This window comes from Pocillopora damicornis, chromosome 12 (assembly GCF_964200805.1).
Source record: "Pocillopora damicornis chromosome 12, jaPocDami1.2, whole genome shotgun sequence".
Lineage (NCBI taxonomy): Eukaryota > Metazoa > Cnidaria > Anthozoa > Scleractinia > Pocilloporidae > Pocillopora > Pocillopora damicornis.
Genome location: NC_142681.1, coordinates 17,074,769 through 17,094,996, shown reverse-complemented (window position 1 = coordinate 17,094,996; position 20,228 = coordinate 17,074,769). Strand labels below are relative to the sequence as shown.

The 20,228-nt window shown below is 38.2% G+C and overlaps 1 protein-coding gene and 1 pseudogene across 2 annotated transcripts in view; one reads left to right on the top strand and one right to left on the bottom strand.

Annotated features, from left to right (window-relative positions):
• The window catches only part of LOC113664145 (putative ATP-dependent RNA helicase DDX60), a 31,253-nt gene that overhangs the window by 3,613 nt on the left and 7,412 nt on the right, over positions 1–20,228 (bottom strand). Inside the window, exons 2-36 of one of the 2 annotated variants that reach the window (XM_089188870.1) lie at positions 18,783–18,904; positions 18,203–18,304; positions 17,768–17,891; positions 17,264–17,433; positions 16,188–16,594; positions 15,644–15,745; positions 15,214–15,342; positions 14,961–15,119; positions 14,437–14,614; positions 13,486–13,638; positions 13,050–13,164; positions 12,818–12,933; positions 11,939–12,117; positions 11,790–11,838; positions 11,297–11,491; positions 10,393–10,586; positions 9,510–9,638; positions 9,116–9,265; positions 8,655–8,777; positions 8,271–8,366; positions 7,607–7,722; positions 7,364–7,449; positions 6,858–7,024; positions 5,659–5,763; positions 5,292–5,414; positions 4,642–4,817; positions 4,100–4,285; positions 3,856–3,958; positions 3,211–3,363; positions 2,600–2,704; positions 1,933–2,133; positions 1,424–1,528; positions 1,074–1,218; positions 852–967; positions 149–302 (exon numbers count right to left, since the gene is read on the bottom strand). In XM_089188870.1, coding sequence (XP_089044996.1) covers positions 149–302; positions 852–967; positions 1,074–1,218; positions 1,424–1,528; positions 1,933–2,133; positions 2,600–2,704; positions 3,211–3,363; positions 3,856–3,958; positions 4,100–4,285; positions 4,642–4,817; positions 5,292–5,414; positions 5,659–5,763; positions 6,858–7,024; positions 7,364–7,449; positions 7,607–7,722; positions 8,271–8,366; positions 8,655–8,777; positions 9,116–9,265; positions 9,510–9,638; positions 10,393–10,586; positions 11,297–11,491; positions 11,790–11,838; positions 11,939–12,117; positions 12,818–12,933; positions 13,050–13,164; positions 13,486–13,638; positions 14,437–14,614; positions 14,961–15,119; positions 15,214–15,342; positions 15,644–15,745; positions 16,188–16,594; positions 17,264–17,433; positions 17,768–17,891; positions 18,203–18,304; positions 18,783–18,891 — 5,020 coding nt within the window. In that variant the 5' untranslated portion in view covers positions 18,892–18,904. The remainder of the gene's footprint in view (positions 1–148; positions 303–851; positions 968–1,073; positions 1,219–1,423; positions 1,529–1,932; positions 2,134–2,599; positions 2,705–3,210; positions 3,364–3,855; positions 3,959–4,099; positions 4,286–4,641; positions 4,818–5,291; positions 5,415–5,658; positions 5,764–6,857; positions 7,025–7,363; positions 7,450–7,606; positions 7,723–8,270; positions 8,367–8,654; positions 8,778–9,115; positions 9,266–9,509; positions 9,639–10,392; positions 10,587–11,296; positions 11,492–11,789; positions 11,839–11,938; positions 12,118–12,817; positions 12,934–13,049; positions 13,165–13,485; positions 13,639–14,436; positions 14,615–14,960; positions 15,120–15,213; positions 15,343–15,643; positions 15,746–16,187; positions 16,595–17,263; positions 17,434–17,767; positions 17,892–18,202; positions 18,305–18,782; positions 18,905–20,228) is intronic. The other variant, XM_089188869.1, reaches the window with a different exon arrangement.
• The window catches only part of LOC149036763 (uncharacterized), a 386,542-nt pseudogene that overhangs the window by 361,794 nt on the left and 4,520 nt on the right, over positions 1–20,228 (top strand).

The following is a 20,228-nucleotide window of genomic DNA, read 5'->3' as shown; positions in this document are numbered from 1 at the left end:
ATTCAAGCCGTGAAATACAAACAATTGTTTTCACGAGAAAACAGAGCCTTGCAATGCGAAGGAACTGGCTATGAATCTACTTAAATATTTTACTTCCCGCTCGAAAAAAAAATGGTCACATATAAGATGATAAAGGATCGTATTTTACCTATGCCCGATAAAGGGAGTTTGTTCTCCTCTCCTCTTTCCCTTTCGAGGTCTGCAGCCACCGTAGTGAGGTACTGACTGAAGACATCTGTGACTTGGCGGTTGTACTCTCTTAGAGCTGTAGCAAATTCATCGGGAAGATCGTCCAAAATTACCTTGAAAGGAAAGAGATACCAAGAAGAAAAACGAATACCGAAAACCGAAAAATAAGCAGTGAGAAGCATCTGTTTTCAAATGCATGAACCCAGTTTTTCAAGTGATGGATGACTCTATCCGACGGATAAATTTCCATCCAGTGGATAAGTGTTGACAAAATTTACAGCGTTATCCACCGGATAGAGATTTATCCAGCGGATAGCGTTATCCACCCATTAAACAACCGACAAGTTTGATTTTTCTTAGGACTTTTCTTTTGTAATACTCATTTTTTAGTTGAGAAAGAACTCTCTCTCTCTCCCAATACAGACCTTGTATTTCTCTTCTAACTCGCCATTTAAAGGCCAAATTTACCTACACTAAAGAATGGTATGATTAAAGATATTTTTGGTGAGCATTAGGGCGGGCGTTAAGATCGAGTGATAATAATGATTAAACTCGTTATTATGATACGTTATCATTAATACTAAATGGCAAAAACTAACACAATTTTTCCCAATAAAGCGTGTTAAAACAGCCTTTCATTTTTAAGATTTACAAATACATACTTTTGACGTGGGGCACAAATGGACCGTTCGTTTGAATGAAGCGTGAAGGGATCGTCTGCCGAACAAGTGGCTTAGAACGAGTACCATCTTTCTCAACACGTCGTCTGAGAATTTTCCTGTGATAGGAATCAATAGTATGATATCATAGTGATTCTAATCTTCCATAACCTTGGTTGGAGGCTGTGAATATTTGTATTCTAAAGGAAAATAAATAGTCCTTACCATTCTCTTCCGGTTGACAGATCTTGTGGAAAAGACCACGTTGAAGAAAACTGACCAAGACATAGTTTGAGGGCTCATGATAGTGAAGATGTGTCGCCAGTCCTGCCATCTGTAGAGGAGCGCCGTTTTCTTGTTTTACAAGACCCTGCATAAAAAGGTTTTGCAGTATTTAGGCGAGTTTAAAAGTTTATAGTAAGACCGTTGAACTGCAAGAGCGAGTATGTGATCACCTTACTTATAGCAAATATACAAACTGGTAACCAAGGAAAATAAGGATAGCTGCTACTAGCAAAACATTTCTAACTTGCCCCTCATTTCTACGGTGAAAAGGATCTGATTTTAATACTTACCAATCTGGTAAGGAGCTCGACGCAGAATAAGAAATGTTTCTTGATCTGGCTCTCCATTTCGGGGTGAGTGATGGAGATGAAAGGGTGCGACAGCAGTGAGAGAGCCTGGAAACGAGAGTACGTGCATAACTTGGTGTGTTCATGAATTGATTGAGAATCGATCAATTGGGATTTCGCACATTATTGTGTGAATGAGACTAAGGACTGACCGTTGCTTCACGTAAATTTCGTAAAATATCACCAGTAGGTTTTAAATTATGTTTCTAATGATATAAGTTCTAGAAGTTCATTTCCTCGTCTTTTTAGTAACTGAGGATGAAGAAGGAAAGTACTTCTATGGAAGACTTCAAACAAGCTGTAACTGTTATCAAACGACACAATTTATATCACGTTCAGTGCGAAAAGAGCTGATAATTGATAAAAACTGGTGACAATTGTACAAAGTATTTAGCGCGAAAGGAATAGGCGAATTATTCGAGAAGAATTTTAGAGGCGTCTTTCCAAAAAACCTTCGTGAGAGCATCCTCCCGATCATCTCCCTTTGATGTCATCAGAAGCAAGCGCAACACCAATGATACGTTAATGGGGAAGTTCCCAACAATCTTTGGAACATTGGCTGTAATGAGACGTTGAACTTTACGGGAAGGAACTCCAAAAAACACTACATTTCCTACAGGGTCAAAACCTCGACGACCTGCCCTGCCAGACATCTGAAATTAGAGAGATGAAAGAGTGAGATAAAGTCCAAATTTAAATTCATATACATATGGAAAAAAAAAACCAACCTGGTTGAAAAGTGACGTAGTTATGATTATTGAAATGCTTTGATGAGTTTAGAAGTCTAATAGGAGTACTGATGGGATAACGACACCTGGACACGGTTAGATCTACTTTCAGGTAAAAGAGATATTAGAAAGTACTCTGTCCGCACCGATGTAATTTTTATACATGTTGTTTATTACAGACAAAGAGAGCTATATGCAAAGTAGTCTTATTTGTGGTACTCGTTATCTTTTAGGGTGCTTCTTTTTGTTGGAAACACGTTGCTACCCTGCCTGCCTCATTTTTTTTCGTTCTAGGAAATTACAGACACTTGCTGTTTCACTGGGTTCGCTTGTCTGTGAGAGAGATTTGTTTTTCTGTAGGAAAAAAACTTTTTTTTGAAAGTGTTCTTACCTGTCTGTACTGCAAAGAGTTTAAATAGGGTGAATCTCCAGCAAACACGACCGTTTTACAAGGCATATGAATACCAAGGGCCAAGGTTCCTGTTGCTGTAACGACCTAAAACGAACAAAAAAGACTCCCGAGTCTTTATATACTGTTCTGTTACTATATTTTTTTCATCGAAACGTTTACAACTGTTGAGGTAAATAGATTTGGTAAGACAAAGGGGAAAACAGAAACTAACCAAAATGTCAAAAAAGGTTTGTGCAACAAAGGCCATCGGTTGCAGTTGATAACAGCATACCAAACTAGTGCGATACTAATGAGGCCACTGTGTCCTTGCTTTTTATCTTTTTCTGATATTTCACATGTATTTTCTTTCTTTTTTCCCTGCCATTTAAACTTCATTCTGGTTTGGGAAAGAGTCACACATCTTTTTAAATCGTATTTTAAAACAGCCCATCACACAATGTCTTGCGAGTAATTTTACACAATCACTTTAAGAAAAAGTTATGCCTCAGTGCTATTTACGATGAGGTTAGAAAAACAATTATTGCTCCACTTTATCATTTAAACGTCCACCTTCGTTTCTAGATCGAAACGAGCGGTTAATAAAGTAATACCTGAAGGTACTTCTCTCTAAATAAGATCTCCACGGTGCCGCGAATTTTGTTTTTCAGTCCAGCGTGATGGTAACTTATTCCTCGTCTTAAAGCTTCCTTTAAAAGTGAATAGCCACGCAAATACCAAATGCGATGCATGATCTTTTGTAAATCCTACAGAGTAAATGGCCAACCTCAGTTAAGGAAAACTTTATTAAAAAAGTCTTTACCTAGGGGCCTCTTAGTCACATAATTCGTAGTCTGATCATCCTTTTTGATGTAGTCTATCTTTGTCCTCTGCTCATGAGATTATAGAAATACGCGCGCTCTGATTTCACTATAATCACCTCGCGCAAGGTGATTATAGCAGGGATTCTTAATATTCAAAATGGCTACCTCGCGTGTTGTCCACGTTACGGAGGAAGTGATAATCTCTGTTCAAAGATAAGATATGAATTTTTTGCTGATTAAATTAATTAAAACCCGTTAAACTTTAGTGGAAGCTGCTTGCTTATATGTCGATAAACAATTATTCACTTCAGGCTAGGTGAATATTATTAAAAAATTCCCTCGACCCCGTTTCAGGTATGTTCAAAAATATTCACTTCGCCCTCGGCGAACAATCGTTAAATAATATTAAATATATAGTTGCCGGATGCTCCCTACCTCGTCTCCAATTTTGTGTGTAAAGGCAACTGTGCACGCTGGTAAAGGATCATTTAAGAACGAAGAGTCTTTCTCGTACTGTTGTCTTACTTGGTCGTCCAATCTGTTAAGAGAACAAGCCCTCAAGTCTTATATCGTTTGTCATCATAACATGACAGACTCGTTCGCATACATATTGAATGGAATCTAAATGGCACTCGACGAGATATATCATGCATTTACTATTTAATTTGTTTCCGTTTACCTTTCTTCGTTTGTACTCTCTGTCTCTTCATCTCTCAGCCTTTTAAATTCCTTGTTCGCCTTTTTTACCCTCTTTTCGGCAAGCTTAGAGTCTTTCCCTTTATTCTGGCGTTTAATGACCTCCTCTCGTTTTTGAAAGTGCTCAGCGAGACCAAACGCCAACTCTTCGCAAAACTTGCGGTCAAAGCTGATAAAAACAGAGGTATATCATTAATAAAGCCCACTGAGCGAGATAGCTTTTTCGGTATTTACTCAGTTATTTTTTGTTAATATACCTTCCACATAACGTGAGTTTTCATCATTTAAATACGATTTGTTTTGAACGTTCGCATTTTTATTTTCGGAACATGAGTCCAACTTATGTGCATCGTTCCAATTTGTATTCTGATCGTCATTTGCCTTTTCCTATTGTCTTTCTTTCTCTATCCTCTTTTTTTTCAGTGTGGCTGACACAAAAACCAAATTAAAGTTAAATCTGAATCCCTTGTTATGCATGTCACTGAACGACAATCCCTTTCGGTGATACAGTATGCGGTATATTACCTGAAAATAAGCGCTGGCAGTTTTTTTTGAGCCTTAAGTTGTTCCACAAGCTTTGGGAAATTTTTCCAAATGAAAATTTTTCCCGACGAAGGCATTCCTAGCTGAGTCCATTCCTCTTCAGTCGAAGCCTGTTTCTCCAACAAAATAGAATTCAGTGACTGTAAAACGGCTTCAACCTGGAGCAACAAAAATATGACTTAAAAGTGATTATAATAACAACAGCAGAAGTTACACTTAAGTTAGTAAATCAGTTAGTAAACGAGCCCAGGAATAGAACGTAGGGATATAATTTACAGGAAATGGTATGAAGACCTGTAAAAATGCCAGCTTATCCCTTCAAAATAGTATTTCACCTGAACATCGCACCTCGTGCCCCGTAGGGCCTCCGTATTATGTACCACCGATACAACAAAGAAATAATGTGAAGAATGTAACAGATTTGTGTCTCGCTGACGTCAGGTCAAACAATCGTGATGTTATTAGAGATACGATTCATTAGAGTAATAAGCAGAAAGGAAGGACTCCAAAGGCTAGGGTCTACAGGGCTTTAATCAGCGTCAAAAAAATTTTTTATTCATCAATGCAATGGCAAACAACGCTAACACATCACAATCGCTGTGCAACGAATTCTTTGGCAAGATTCCCTTTACCTTCTCAAAATGTTTTTCATCGGCCCAAGACTTGAATTCTTTCTTCAGGTCCTTTTCGTACTTTCGTGCGCAGCTCTTGTCAATGAACTTATTTTTCTCGAAGTACCTCTCGGGGGAAAGTTTCTTGAAAGAAAACACAAAATAACAAGCTTGGGTCACCAAGTCACAGTATTCTCTGGACTGTCAGTATGAAAACACCATTATTTGAGACTTTGTGGAATCTAGTCTTACTTCAGCTAGCTTTACAAGATAAAAAAAAAATAGCCCAGAACGATACGAGCTAACCCTCTAACGACCATTATCACAGCTGACAGGCATGCAACTGTAACGTGTAAGACCGAACCTTATTTAAAAGCTACGTACTTACCTGCAAGGATTCTTTGTCTGGCCAGTGCATAGTCATAACATCAAAAAGTTGTAGAGATTCTCGAGGAGTGAAATCCATATCTCTTGGGAAGGAATTCTCTTGTAGCTAATTGGAAACAACAATTTGTTACTCGAAGCGTCTTTAACGATGGTCGAAACATGGAACTGTTTCAGTTGACGGTCGAAAAACCTAACGCAAGGTAATCACTTTGGCCAATTAGAGCCAAAATTAACGTCACTATTAGCCGCTGAAAACTTGAAGAAAAGAAAAAAAAAACTAAAGCGCGAGAAAACGAGGGCGATTAAGTCACGATTTGTTTTCGCACTACTTATGATTGGTTTAGAAGTTGGTGTACGTTATCTTATCTAGACCAATCACAGACCAAAATAAGGCAAAACAAGCAATCCCAGATTACTTGCGACACTCAGTTGAAAATTGCTCTATTCCAAAAAAGATTAAGTGAAAGAGGATTGGAAGCAAAAGATGTAAAATACGTCTTATAGGAACTACAGGAAAGATACAGTACTGTTATAAGATTCGCCCGAAGAAGGTTACAAAAGCAATTATGACGATTAATAATGGTAATAGGACCGAGTGCAGTCCAATTCGGTCTGCACTCATACGAGTGATTAACAAAATGGGACAACCGCGAAGCGGGAGTCTGATTTGATAGTCACGAGAATGATTACAGATAGAACTGGACGACACGAAGTCCTGTTACCGATTAATCAAAACTATGAAAAAATTTGAGAAAGAAACTAGTCATCAATTATACGTTTTCATAAAAAGAAAACAACAGTGAACTCGGCGGAATGCGAGACAACAGCCCGCGCACATGACGCGTTCTGACCACTTACACAAGCATGACTTGTTACTTGTCCCTTTAACTGTTCTATTAGGCTGTCCAATTACAAGTATGACGCTTACACTGTCCTATTAATGCTCAAATCTGGCTGGTGATAACCAATCACGGTCGGGAATTTTGTTATAGTTTTGATTAACCATAGGATTTCCATATCTCTTTTTAGTAAGGTATATATAACCAATATCACAAAATACATGTGAGAACTCATGGACTTACAATCTTACGTTTGGTAAGTTTCTAATTTTTTTTTGCGAATTCGTAGATCTCTTCAGTATTTTAATAAAACTTATTCTCTTCAAGCTGACCTATGGCAGTTCTGTACTTGACAGTTCACCTGTTTTGCTGCAAGCTGAGCACAAGGGTGAAGCCTCGCAAACTCTCCAGTCGCTTTGACATCGTAAGTACCCTCGTATTTCCTGGACTTTTCAGAGAATCCACCATTGCTAGGACTCGGAAGGTAAACACTCTTCTCCAGATCTGAGTATCGTTCATGAAAGTGAACTAAAAAATATACCAGAGATGTGTTGTTAGACCAATTTTTGGCATGGGGGTGACATTCGTTGACCCTCTCACTCTCAGGAATAACCAAAACAGAATTTCTCCTTACAATATCAATATGGTTTAAGAATTGCGGTCGTTTCGCCAAAGAGTTGTTCAGCTAACGACCAGGTTGCTTACGCCTTTGGTCGTTTCGGAAACCTAATTGTCTAGATAAGGTTGAAATGGAGTTTTGAGTTTTTGGGTCAACCCTAATACGTAAACTTAAGCATTGCAGATTCAAAGACCATATAAGGCCCCTCCATGACTCTCTGAGGTAACGGATTTATTTTTTCGCTTCACCTAGTCTGATTCTGTAGGACTCTCTCATCTGGCCATTTTCTTGTTTGTCTTGCTGCTCTCGAAAGCTTTGAGCGGCTTGCAACCACCTACAAAACAAAGAACGTATGATTCTCCTCGTGATTTAATTTGAAAATGCATGACTAACTTGTATACGTTAACATCGTTTTAACATCGGCGTAACGGGAAAATTTCGTAGGATTCAATAGAACACATTTTATTTGTGCACTTTGCAACAGTTCTCACCTTGTAAGGTCATCTGGATTTCCAATGGTTGCCGAAAGCGCCAAGAAGGGACAGCGAATGAGAAGAAGAAGATGCTCCCAGACTTCAGCACCAATTTCTTGACCAAGACAGTGAACCTGCAGAGTAAAGGTATGGGAGAAATTTTGGCTTAGGTATAGCCTGAGTGCACAGGTAAAACAGTAATTTTGTTTTATTTTCTTGGAACGATGCCCAAAGTTTGCTCAGCTTGAGTAGTAAGCTTTTGTTGCCTCGAATCTCAGAAAAAACATCTTAACGACCTTAGGGCAACTTTTATTATTTACTCCCTGTATTCCTAGGTAGAATTAACCCTCCAACCATCCATATTCCAACATGCAATGCTACTGCCATCATTGAACCAAATCAAACAATGACTACTGTTTATGAAAACACCGATGAAGGTCAAAAGTCTACGAATTGATTATGAACGAACGTTAATGTGAACTAGAATTCTTTAAGAACTTGGTTACATAACTTTAGTAAAAGTGATATATCTACATTATTCAACGAGGTAACACTGCACAAAGTACACATCGTAGTAACCTCTCAGCGTTAATTCTGTCTTTTCCACGCTACAACTTTATTACGAAAAATTAAAAAGTGATTATGCGAAAATTACTTTCAAGAAAGTTCATAGTTATTTTACCTCATCGAAGATTACGTATCTAATGTTTTTCGTCCAATCTTGTCTACGAGGCGAGAGAAAAAGTATCTCCAAACATTGAGGAACTGTAACAAGGATCTGCCGGGAATCAAAAGACAGAAATGAAAAAAGTTACTCTATATATCCTATTTATACTTCAATCCACGAGCCAAGTAGAGAGAAATTTCAAAAGGGAAAAAAATACGATATCAGTTAAATGAAAGAGTTTTCAATCAGAGAATGATTCCATGAAATAATTTATGTTTATTGTATTTTGTCAAGATCACTCATCATAAATGTTGTTCCTCATCGAACGCGTGTATTTTGTTTGCTTAGAAGTGATGAGATTCCTTTTTGTCTCGAGTGCTTCTCGTCACGTTTGCTTACCTGAGAGTTCAACGTATTGTATCGATAATCCCTCGTGAAAACACCATACACTGCCCTTCCCTCTGGAAGATTTTTACGACGAAAGCGAGCGTAAACTGTAGCAGCAACTTGATTCACTAAGGCCTAAATGATTAATGCATCAGTTTATACCTACAAAATCAATTAATACCTACAAAATCCAAAGCCGGAGTAACTTTAAGATAAGTATTGAATATTTGCCACTAATACAGACGTCACATCCTTTAACACGTTTTAAACGAGATGCCATATTGAGGTATAAAATCAGTTTACGCCAGATCCGGTGGGAATAAATTATGTGAAAGGCAGTTGCACAAGGCAACCATTTACGTCGAGGCCAAGTGCCTTTAGGCGGCTGCATTTGACGAGACGAGGTCGTTCAGCTATTAAGGATCACTTTAAGAGGACTTGATAAACTAAATGATCGTAGCTGGTAACTTCACCTTCGTTGGGGAAACATAAACCACCACACCATCATTGTCTTGAGTCAGCACTTTCTCCATGCAGTAGTATGAGGCAAAAGTCTTTCCCGACGAGGTGGGTGCCACTATTACCGCTGACTCGTTGTTATCCACAGCGTCAAGAAGTTCACGCTAGAAAATATTTGAATAACCACAAAATTAAGCAAATGAAGAGGAAACTACGACGAGATGGAAGCGAAATTCACGCGGGGGAGATTTTGTTGGTTCTTGTTCTAGAATATGTTTCCACTGAAGTTCAAGTATTTAAGCATTTTAACTGTTGTTCTCTACTAAACTTAACCACCTCTTCTTCTCCTCGACGTTTGTCACGAGAGATTTAATTCGTATTTAGAGAGTAAGAAAAATATTAGACTACCTGCCATGTATCGGGAATGAAGTGGTCAACCCTCGAGTCACGATCAGTTCTTGTTTCCCGCTTGAGTAAATGGCCCATGTAGTCAAGTTGGAATCTTGCGCTTGTAGTGTGGACCGATAGCTGTTGCGCCTTAGGTGATAAATTGGGCATAAACAGTCAGAAGACCAACGAGGAATTTACTTAAATCCCGAGTGAAACGGTGCACTTTTATGAAACGATTGACGTGGTGCGTGCACTCCCATCAGTCGACAGGCTTGTCAAGTTTTGAGCATATAAACACGGTTGCGACGTTTTAGATTCGCGTGCATTTCGCAAAACTATTTTATTAAAGCAATAAGGGGCTTTCTCCATGTTCAGATAGCCTCATCTAAACACACAGAACACCGAGAGAATTCTCGAAACTTGAGCAAGCCCTTAACTACATCTCAGTTTAACGTGAGTATAGCTGATTTAAACTCAGCGGTCTCCTTATTCTTCAGATAAAGCTATATAAACACGGAAAAATGAGATTTCTCGGACTATATAGCTCTCTAAGTAAACTCTCTTAGGAGTTGCTGCAAGCAATAGTGGTAGTTTGTTGCATTGCCAGTAGATCTGATTCGCTGACCACGTCTCTACGGGAATTTGTCAATCACAGCTATGTTAGTATCATTTACTTTCAACAATTATTACGGTGCAATGTTGAGGCAGTATCATAAATTCCATGATTACTTAAAAAACGAAATGTGCAGCAGAAGAGGATATCATGTTGAAAAAGTTTTGAGTATACGAATGCTTTGTGGCACGGAGGTCATTAGATTTCATAACAATATTTATCTCCTAGTAATCAGATACAGGGAAGAAACAGCATAAAGCCAAGCTTGTTTGATCTGACGATACATACTTTTCTCTCACTTTCTTCAGGTAGATCGTAAAGCGTGGCTGCGATGTCATCGAATCCCAGCTTCCGCATAAATCCAGACAGTTTCTTTTTGTCTTTGTCGGTGAGAAGGCTGTGGAAGTCTTCAGCCATTTTCTGAACACTCTCTAGCAGCAGTACAGGATATTTCATGTCATTAGATCCAGCGTTAGCAGCTCCTACAGGATACAAATGGCTGCAGTTTGGTTTGGGTAATTTTGTTTAATCCCAAACTTGACAAATGAAAAGTAATAACAAAATATACATCGGGGAAAAAGGGAGAGCGATGAAAGAGAGAATTAAAAAAAAGAAAGAGAAATACATCTACTCCTACTCAGAATTTGGCGGTTTAAGAACACGTTAATGAAACAGGACACATTTCTGTTTGGGACCTTGTTAACTTAATTTATTGATCGTACCTCTCACTGGTACAAACTAGAGTTAGAGAACCTATTCACATAAGACTTCATCCTAATAACATCAATAGACATAAAAGAATCGAAATTCTTGAAGCATGGATGCCTTCTATCGGAAAGCATAGCAGCCGATCAGTTGCAAAACAGACCTATGAGGCAACAATATCCAATAGTCGGAGTAATGACGAGGATCGAAATGCACCAACAATAACGCGCCAAAACACACCAATAACAACGAACCAAGGTGCTATAAATAGCGAGATGTAAACTTTCAGTCGAAACTTCTGGATCAATACACGATTTAATACTCTTGCTCTAAAATCATGAGAGAAACTGTTAAATGTTCATTTACCTAACGATAAATATAACTCTCATTTTTCAAATTTGCTTCTCAGACTTTATCCAGGCATCAAAGCTGAGAGAAAAAGGTCAACAGATAATGAAATCGATTCACTCTTCACTTTTTCACCTACTTGTCTGCTGCCAGGCTCCAAGGCAACTTTCTGCCTTTTTCATCAGCGCTTGAAGATGAAGTTCGGGAGTTTTGCAATCTGCGAGATACTTATCGACTAACTGCAAAACAGTGCTGAAGTTGTCCTTCTTCAGGTTGTTGTCGATGTCTTTAAGAAAGTTGCTCCATTTTTCTTGATCTCTTTGTCTTTCTTCATCTGCGAAAAATTTAAGTAAGATAATATGTTTTGGTCAGTTTCCTTAACATTAATTTTAGAGCAGGTGAACAACTTCTTATGTAGAATCCTTCACCAAACTTTTGCCATCTATACCCTGCTTTTTCTTATTACAACTTATGCCAAACATCATATTATGCCCTAAGACTGTGGTAAGGATACCATTTTACAATACATACCGTGAAATTCTCACGATATTGCCCAATTACGGTACTTCAGAAGTGCTAAAAATATTTTAATGATTTAACTCCATAAATTGAAACTTTACTAAGAAACAAACCTTTGCGTTTTTTTTCGTTCTGTTCGATAATTCGCTTTGCTTTTTCTCCCTGCAAAAGATAATTTTCCTGAGTTGAGTCTGGCTAAACACATAAAAAACTATTGGGCAAACAATTTAGACAAAAGTTTGATAATAACAAAGATTCCCACCATCTTTCCATCCTTTTTCTTTCCTTTCTTCTTCTTTGGAACCTCTTTCTTGACGGTGATAATTTTGGCATCGTCTATACCACCAACAAGAGAGTTTCCATAAAATCTATTATAGCGAACGTACAGCATCTTTTGTCTAAAATATCTTTTTCTTTCTTCGGGGTCAGTCGGAGGCTTATCTGAAGAACGAATTAGTGAAATTTTGAGTTCATAGTTTGCAACACATGGCTTACGGTATTTTTGGAAAGGTTTTTTCGACCAAACGAAATTCCTTAATTAAGAAGAAGCTGGATGTAACAGATAAAATAAAAAAGCTATATACGACAATTAAAACTGCCATTTTATTAAATCTGGTGACCTTTTTTTTATGGATGAGAAGTCGTATGAAGGCGAATACATTTCTTGAGTTATGGGCGTGAGTGATGTTTTTTTTCGTAATTTTACGAACTGTAAGTAAGTGTGATTAACTACCTTTCAAAGCAACACGATTGACCGACAATAACAAAAAGCCAGAGTAGTTCTCGCTATTTTTGGTTCATTCTATTCTTTAAAAAAAATAGTAACTGACGTTATTTTAGTCTGTAAGTCTTCGGGGGCACTGTTCAGAATGTGCTCGTTAGTTTTTTTATTAATCATTATACACATCTATTGCTCTGCCAAACCAATTTTAAATTTTTTCGAAATATCTTACAAATGAAAAAAATTCATCCACCTTTAAAAGCTGAATTTCGGAAGAGTACATGGCGGAATCCCGTAGCGCACCCTATAATGTACTTATTCATTCTTCATCGACCAATCAGGAACAACAAATTTTTGTTGAATATATAAAAAAAAACTTTTTACAGTGCAGGTTCCCATGCTTGGCCTTCAAAGCCTCACCCTTAAAAGCCTGCTTTGTCCTGTCGAAATCATCAGATAGTGGCTTCAGAGAATGCCAGTGGTACAGCTCATCAAATTCTTTGCCAATCGGAAACACTTTGTCTTCGGTCTCGTCTCTGAAAGGGGAAAATTGAATAGCCTTCTCTGAAGAGATTATTTTCTCACGCAATTCAATAAAACATGCAGGGTACTTTGAACTTTGAATGACGTAAACATTGTTGCAAGGTCTTACCCAGCCATGGCGTTGATTCTTGATCTAATATCACCAACATACTCATTCACAAGAGCACTTCCAACGTATAGTAGCCTTTTGAGCTTCGCGCTGGAGTCTTGATCAGGACTTGTTCCTGAAACAAATACTGATGATTTCACTAGATGTCCGTCAATCTCATTGAGAAGATTCTGACAGAGCCAGACTGTACCTTTAAAATACCATTTTCTAACAAAATGAACTAACTAGATTAATTGAAACTTGCAGCTTGCAAAATTTGACATTTTTTTCCCTTTCCATATTGAATCGCCAATTATTTTGATCTCGAAAGAGAAAAGTTTAAAACTTTTTCGGACTAGAAAGGGACAAGAAACACTGTAGGAACCATTCACATCCAAATGATTGTATTTAATGCGTAGAAAGCTACCGCGGAAAAGTTAAGTCGAATTTTACTTACCTTCCTCGTAAAGGAGGCTTGTAGAACTTTCGTCAAAAAATGGAAAAAATCGACTTTCTAGAGAATCTGAATGACATGATCCATTCACAAGAGCGACAACTTTCTCCCATGCAGACTCAACATCTCGTTTAACATCCTGGGGTAGACTGAGGTCTGATGCATATGAAAAAACACATAGTTGCCTTGAAATCTTTAAAAGAACCGTCACTGACAAGGGCGAAGGATCTCTATGTTTTCGTATTCATAGCTGTTTACATAAATTTAGCAGAAAAACGCGGCGTGTTAACAACAATTTTGCACTGTTTTACATGAAACATGTAAGCTTCAATGAAGGAATTCAACACGGAACATCCATTTCCCAGAGAACACTGGGTTGGTGATAGATATGAGACGAGTGAGACCCGCTTTTGATTATCAGACGAAGTTTTATACAATGAATAAAGGGGGGTAAGTTTCTAAAGAAACTGTGGTACTGCGTCGGTGGGAGAGTATCACAACGTGATTTAATATCATCACATGAGTTGATAACGTAAATTGGCCACCGTTAAGAGTTTCAAAGCTGATGTTTCGAGCGTTAGCCTTTCGTCAGAGCTATTGGAGGAATTGTGGGTTGTGTGTGTTTGTATGCAGAAAGTGGAGCTAAACTATTGGAGGGAATATGGTGACGAATGAATGAATGACGCACGTAAACCCACACATAACCCACAATTTCTCCAATCGCTCTAACGAAGGGCTAACGCTCGAAATGTCAGCTTTTAACTCTTTACGGTGGCCAGTTTACGTTATAAACTCAGTTGATAATACTGAATTAAAAGTTTTATGCAGTTTGCTAAATAGCTGAAAGGTGACGCCAAGAAAAAGTAAAAATAAAAATGAATAAGAGCTCCATCATTTCTACCAGCCTTTTTTAAAAATTTGTCAGTAATTATTAGAATCAGTCTGACAACAGACCTTTTGATCCCTGTGACGTCTGTTTCATGATGAGCCAGAAGAGAGTATGGATTAGGCGTCCGTCCATTAAATCTGCCACTGAAGTCATGTCTAATACATTGGTGGTACTGTCGTCTTTATAAGCATCTCTCAAAGCTGATTGTATCATCCTTAAAATCTGCCATAAACTTGTATGGATCTGTTACAAGATATAAACAAGCTGCCTTTAACTAATACTTCTCAAACACGACTTCATAAATGAAGACTCTTAGAACCGACCCCAGATAGAAAAGACGAGAAGTGCCTATTTCAGGACAGTTATGTTCTATGGCACCTAAACTTTCGCGAGGACTTTCTGTATGAGAGGGTGTAAGGGCAGTGGGAATATTTGAATTTCATAATCAGGTGTCAGTCACTGTTAATTTTTTTCTTAAATACATGGTGGCCAAGCCACTGTAAAACGCAATTCCTATTCCCAAAATACAGGAAAGATCATCACGTGATTTCCACGTACAGGTTAAGTTACAATGGTCTCATTTACTTACTTCGTAAAATGGATAAACTTTGCCATCTTTCGCTTTGCAGAATTCGTCCAACAAAGAACTGTTTACAGTATGAGCCCTGTACTTCAACGGAAGTTTCTTTAGAAGTGCAGATTGAAGAAGGAAAAGTTTGACCTTATCCTCGGCAATCTTCATCGCATCCTGCATGGAGCCAAAATTGTACAGATTTTGTCATTGCACAAACCCTCACAATAAGTTTGAAGTGTAAAACACATGTCAAGTGTGTGTTACTTACCTTACTGATATTGTCGTCGTGAAGTAGTAGTAAGAGGACTTGCACACAAGCAAGGATTGTGGCAACCTCCCGACATCCACCTTGTGGTGGAGATTGAAGAGCAACTTCAACTTCCGACTGGAGATCAATCTGAGGTAAGACAAACAACAAAAAGAAAGTAAGATAATTTAGATTTGGACATGTAAAGGGGCAAATGAATATCTCTTAGACCCTTTGATCCCTAAAAGTGACTTGCATCTAATTTCTCTTTACAATGTCACCACAGAATCATACATTAAGGTCAGGAGGATAAAGGAAATGATCACTAATTGAAGAAGCTTTTGATTGTTAAACAAATTTTTCTTGTCAGCACCTTAGGAAAAGTATAGAGAACAGTATGGAGAATATACTAACTGATGTTAAGGTGTAAAGGGTTAAACACATTGCACACCTGATTGTCTGTTACTGCACGTCCGGCGATGTTTTCCTGAGTACACTGACGGTGCCAATACCTCATCAACCAATCCCATGTATTGCAGACTGCTTCACCATGCTAGGAACAAGAAATAATGTACATATGACCGATTTCAGTGAAATCAACATCTTTTTACGCTTTCTTTTCATTATCTGGGATTTTCTAAGATATCCCCACCCCTGCAGATCTGGAGTGATACTGACGGTATCTGTACTCCCTATGTTCTTCAATGAGTGAATAATTTGTCATAAAGCTTTACAAGCTCTTGAGTTGTTGAAAGGGCAACTTGGAACGGGGTATGTATCACTTTGAAATATAGCTTAGAATCCTGGCGTAAAAAATTTAGCTATTACATTAAACAGCGTGTGGAAATGCTAATTTTGGTGCAGCTTCTGCTATTGTTAGAAATCCCATTTTTAGTAAGTAGGAAAAGCTTCCGGATGTTGCTTTACGCCACAAACACTAGCGCTAATATTGGTGTCATCATTTTACATTCCCTCATTAAGTCTTGCCGTCTAACCTTCCTGAGGAATGATCTATGTTTTGAGGTGGACTCGTTGTAATATCCCGTCACTTTTGTCGCAGTCATCTGGACGCCTGAGATAAAGACACAATTCAATCCTTGTCCAAGACAATGTAACAGAAGACAACGGAAGAAAAACTCCACCGCCGCATCAAGCTTTTTCGTCCCTCCAGTCTTTTTCCATGGAACATTTTCCGCGTCAGTTAACACCAGAAATGCGGGAATATTACGATCGATGTACTCTTTCCAATGCTTGTCCCAAACACTTGCTATTGATGTCTCAATTGTGAAAGGTGTGTTGTGCTGAAGATGAAGAATTAGAGCTTGTCGTGCCAACAGCATGGATGGTCGACTTCTCCAGATGATCTCCATTTCTTCGAAAAAGACAACGTGGAAAACACCACCTAGTTCAACAAGAAATGACGTGGTTAGATGATTGAAGGGAAATCTAACAGAAAATTACTGAGAAGTAATACCATTTTACAGGTAATCGGTGGTAGTACCACATACATGTTAATGATCAACTAATCTGCGAAACCAATACCGCCTTTAGCCGGCATTTTGTGGTCCTGCTAAATGAATGAAACAGATGACAAAGAAATGTCGTCTCATCTTGGCAACCTATTTTCCTCGAGCCTCCGGTTTTGGGTAACCTCCATCGATCTAAGTACTATCGTTTCAGTTCACACCTTCACCGTCACTGAAAACACTCTCATCATCCTACAGTTACCTGTTAACCCTTTGACTCCCAAGATCTCATTAGTAATTCTCCTTACTGTCTGCCATATAGTTCTTGTAATGTTAGTTTGAGAATTTGGTGTTGGATCAACTAATAATCCCCTAATTAATATCTTTATTCTCATAACTTGTCTGCTTAATATCGTAATAATATTATGAGGAGAAATTCTGTCTTGGTCACTCATGGGAGTTAAAGGATTAGGGGACATTTAACATCCCATTAGCTCTAACCTGGCTATCATTTCTCATTTCTTTATGTTGACAAGTGGAGCTCATTTCGCACTTGCAATCATTATTATTCTTTCTTAATGTTTTCACTTGTTTTCTGCACTGACCTTTATCTTTAAAATACTGGAGGAAGCGTTCAAGTAAATAGGTGAGATGGAGAAACTGTCCGCCATGTTGCCAGTCTAGGCTATTTTGGCAAAGAAGCTCCAAAAGCAAAGAGTCACCGTCAATCAGGAAAATCTCCGCGTCAACAAAGTCCGTCAGAATGTTGAGATATCTGTAAATTCATTAAGAAAATGTTTACCAATTTGGAATCAAAGGAGGTCGAACAGTAAATTTCACCCACACTGCTTATTTAAGTATGCGCGACTCGTGCTGTAGATAAATCTTATACATTGTCTATGCGTATGGCCTGACTCGTCGAGGAATTCCCTGAGTAAAAGCAGAATCAAATTGTAAAGCATCACGAACAATTTGAACAGTGTCGAAGATGTTAAAGGGAAGTCACTAATTAATTCATATCTCACTCACATGTAAGAAAAGAGAGAGGAATGCGAATTTGTTACACTAGAGTTGAAAAAGTTGAAAAAAACACCTTGTACCATACTTACTGTGGCCTAACTTTGGGACCGTCATAAAATTTACGAACACGGCGCATATTCATGTCAATGTTCATTCTCGGTGTAGGATCATTTTCATCAGAATCTTCTGCCGTTGGCTTCTCTGAGGCTGCAACTTTAATAATCAGGGAAAAGTGGGGAAAAATCATAGATTACGTTTGTTTAACGCCCCTGTCGTAACGTGATGCTTGTGGGAGCAGCTGTGTACTTGTGACCCAACCTCCAGGGTAGCATTCCAAAGTTTGCAATAAAAAAACCTAAATTTTCACTTCTATTGGAACACATGACAGTCATATGGTACTCTGGATGTGACACGATGTTACCCTCCACCCACTTTGAAAAATACAAGCCACGCCCTTGATGCTGAAACTCCCTCATACTATTTTGTGCAATTCTGAGCAAGCATCATTCTGAGGTAGCACTTACTCTCATCGAATAACGATTCTTCTTCATTTTCCAGTTCTTCTTCCTCTTCATCGCTATCCGCGCCTTCATCTTCGAGTTGAATCTCTCCGTCTCCTCGATCCGCTGTCAAAAAAAGAAAAAAGGAAGGATGAAAAAAAAAAGGCAGCTGAGACTTCAGACCAAAGAGCAAGGTTTCAGTCACTAGGTAATTACGATGATATTCGCGGAGTTTTTAAAAAAGCCCTGTCTATTATATACCAAACATTATTATAACCGCCCAAAACTTTGCTTATGTCACAAGCCGAAAATTCGCGGAAAATCGGATGGCTCTTTCCGAAGATTTGTCAATGTTGGATCTCGTATCATGATAATCAAAAATGGATGCCTACTTTGAGCTGCTATTACTTCTTATCGGCTAAAATTACAAATCTTGTTTGCGCGTAATGAACACCACTTAGATTATTTATGTTTTGTCACGGAAAAGTAATATTTATTCACAATGCTCAGTGGCATCAACGGTTAAATACTCGAAAAAAACCTGCACAGACCAGCAGTGTTTAACATCTTTTTCAGCACTTAGACGAAAAAAACATTTTCTTACGTAGTTCTTCACCATGGTCGTCTTCATCTGTGCCATTTTCTGAGTCGGATACGCAACTATCTGAGTCGTCATCAGTGGTGGAACTGTAATATTCTTCTTCTTCGTCCATCCTGAAAGGGAAGCTAACAGTTGAATAATTACTCCAGTAAATCTAATTAAAAGTATTTCACGATCTTTCGTTGACATGTTTTAGATCAGAGCCAACTACTGGAAGCCTTAATACCTATAAGAGCCGATGAGGAATCAAAGTGGAAACAATCCAACAGACAAAACGCAGGAAAATGTGGGGACCAAGACGTTATTGGTTTTAGTTTTGCATCTGATTGGTTGAGAGGTTGGCACGAGTTTTCAGGACCAATCACAGAGCGGAATAAAGCAAAACCGATGCAATTCCAGATTACTCTCGACACTCGGTTGAAATTTGTTCTAAATGGGCCAATAATACTGAAATAATAAAGTAACAAATAATAAGATAAAAAATAGCAAAATAATAATTATCAAAACGGTAAATAATAAAATTACCTACATTATACACTTTTTGTTTAGGGCTTACTTCTATTATTTAAAAGGACCACCTTTCAACATGAGTCATTTTGAGCTTGGATTTTTCGCGTTCGGAATGGAGTGTGCAGCCTTAGTCTACTCTAAAGAAGTAAACCTAGAAATGAACAACTCACTAAAATGGGTTCTCTTCAACATAGTAAGCGGTCAGATAACAAGCAATGCACTGTAAAAGTAAGGTGAGGAATTTTTATTGAGAATTTCACGTTACTTTTTTATTCCTAACAGCGGTCGTAAATATTCCCATACAAACTCTTATAATTTCGCCATGACTCTTATTTCGCGAGATGCATGATCATGTCAGCTGGAGCTTGGGCCAACTGTGGTTCTGATCGGACTTTCTGGTACGAGATGGCATAAAAGTTGATTGACGTATAGGTTGTGAGTAAAGGAGCGGAAAAACACCTTTTAACTTGAAAATTATGCAAATGATGCGAACCTTTCATATCCTGATAAATCTCGACCTTAATCGACAAGGCTCTTGCGAAGGCCACAAACCAATGTAATTAAAAATATTATTCCGCGTAATTTCGTCACGAAAAGCAAACTGAAACTCTGTTGTATCTCCAATAGTCCCTTACCAAAGATCTACTGCGATCTCGAAAAAGTGAAGATACATTGACATGAGGAATGAGGAAAGGATAATATTTCAAAGAGGATTTCTCACTTATCTGGACTTTGCCCTCTGTATGTGAAATACGTGATCAAATGCAGGTTCTTGCTGCGATTGGATTAAGCCTAAGGTAGCTAAAAGCCCATTTCATTCATAGAAAAAGTCACAACGCGGAAGAATTGCGTAAAAAATTCACCATCAGTAGCATTTAGCTACATGTGAATTGTTTTCAGTAGGGTTGGGCAATGTAGTTAGAATAGTTAATTAAAAGC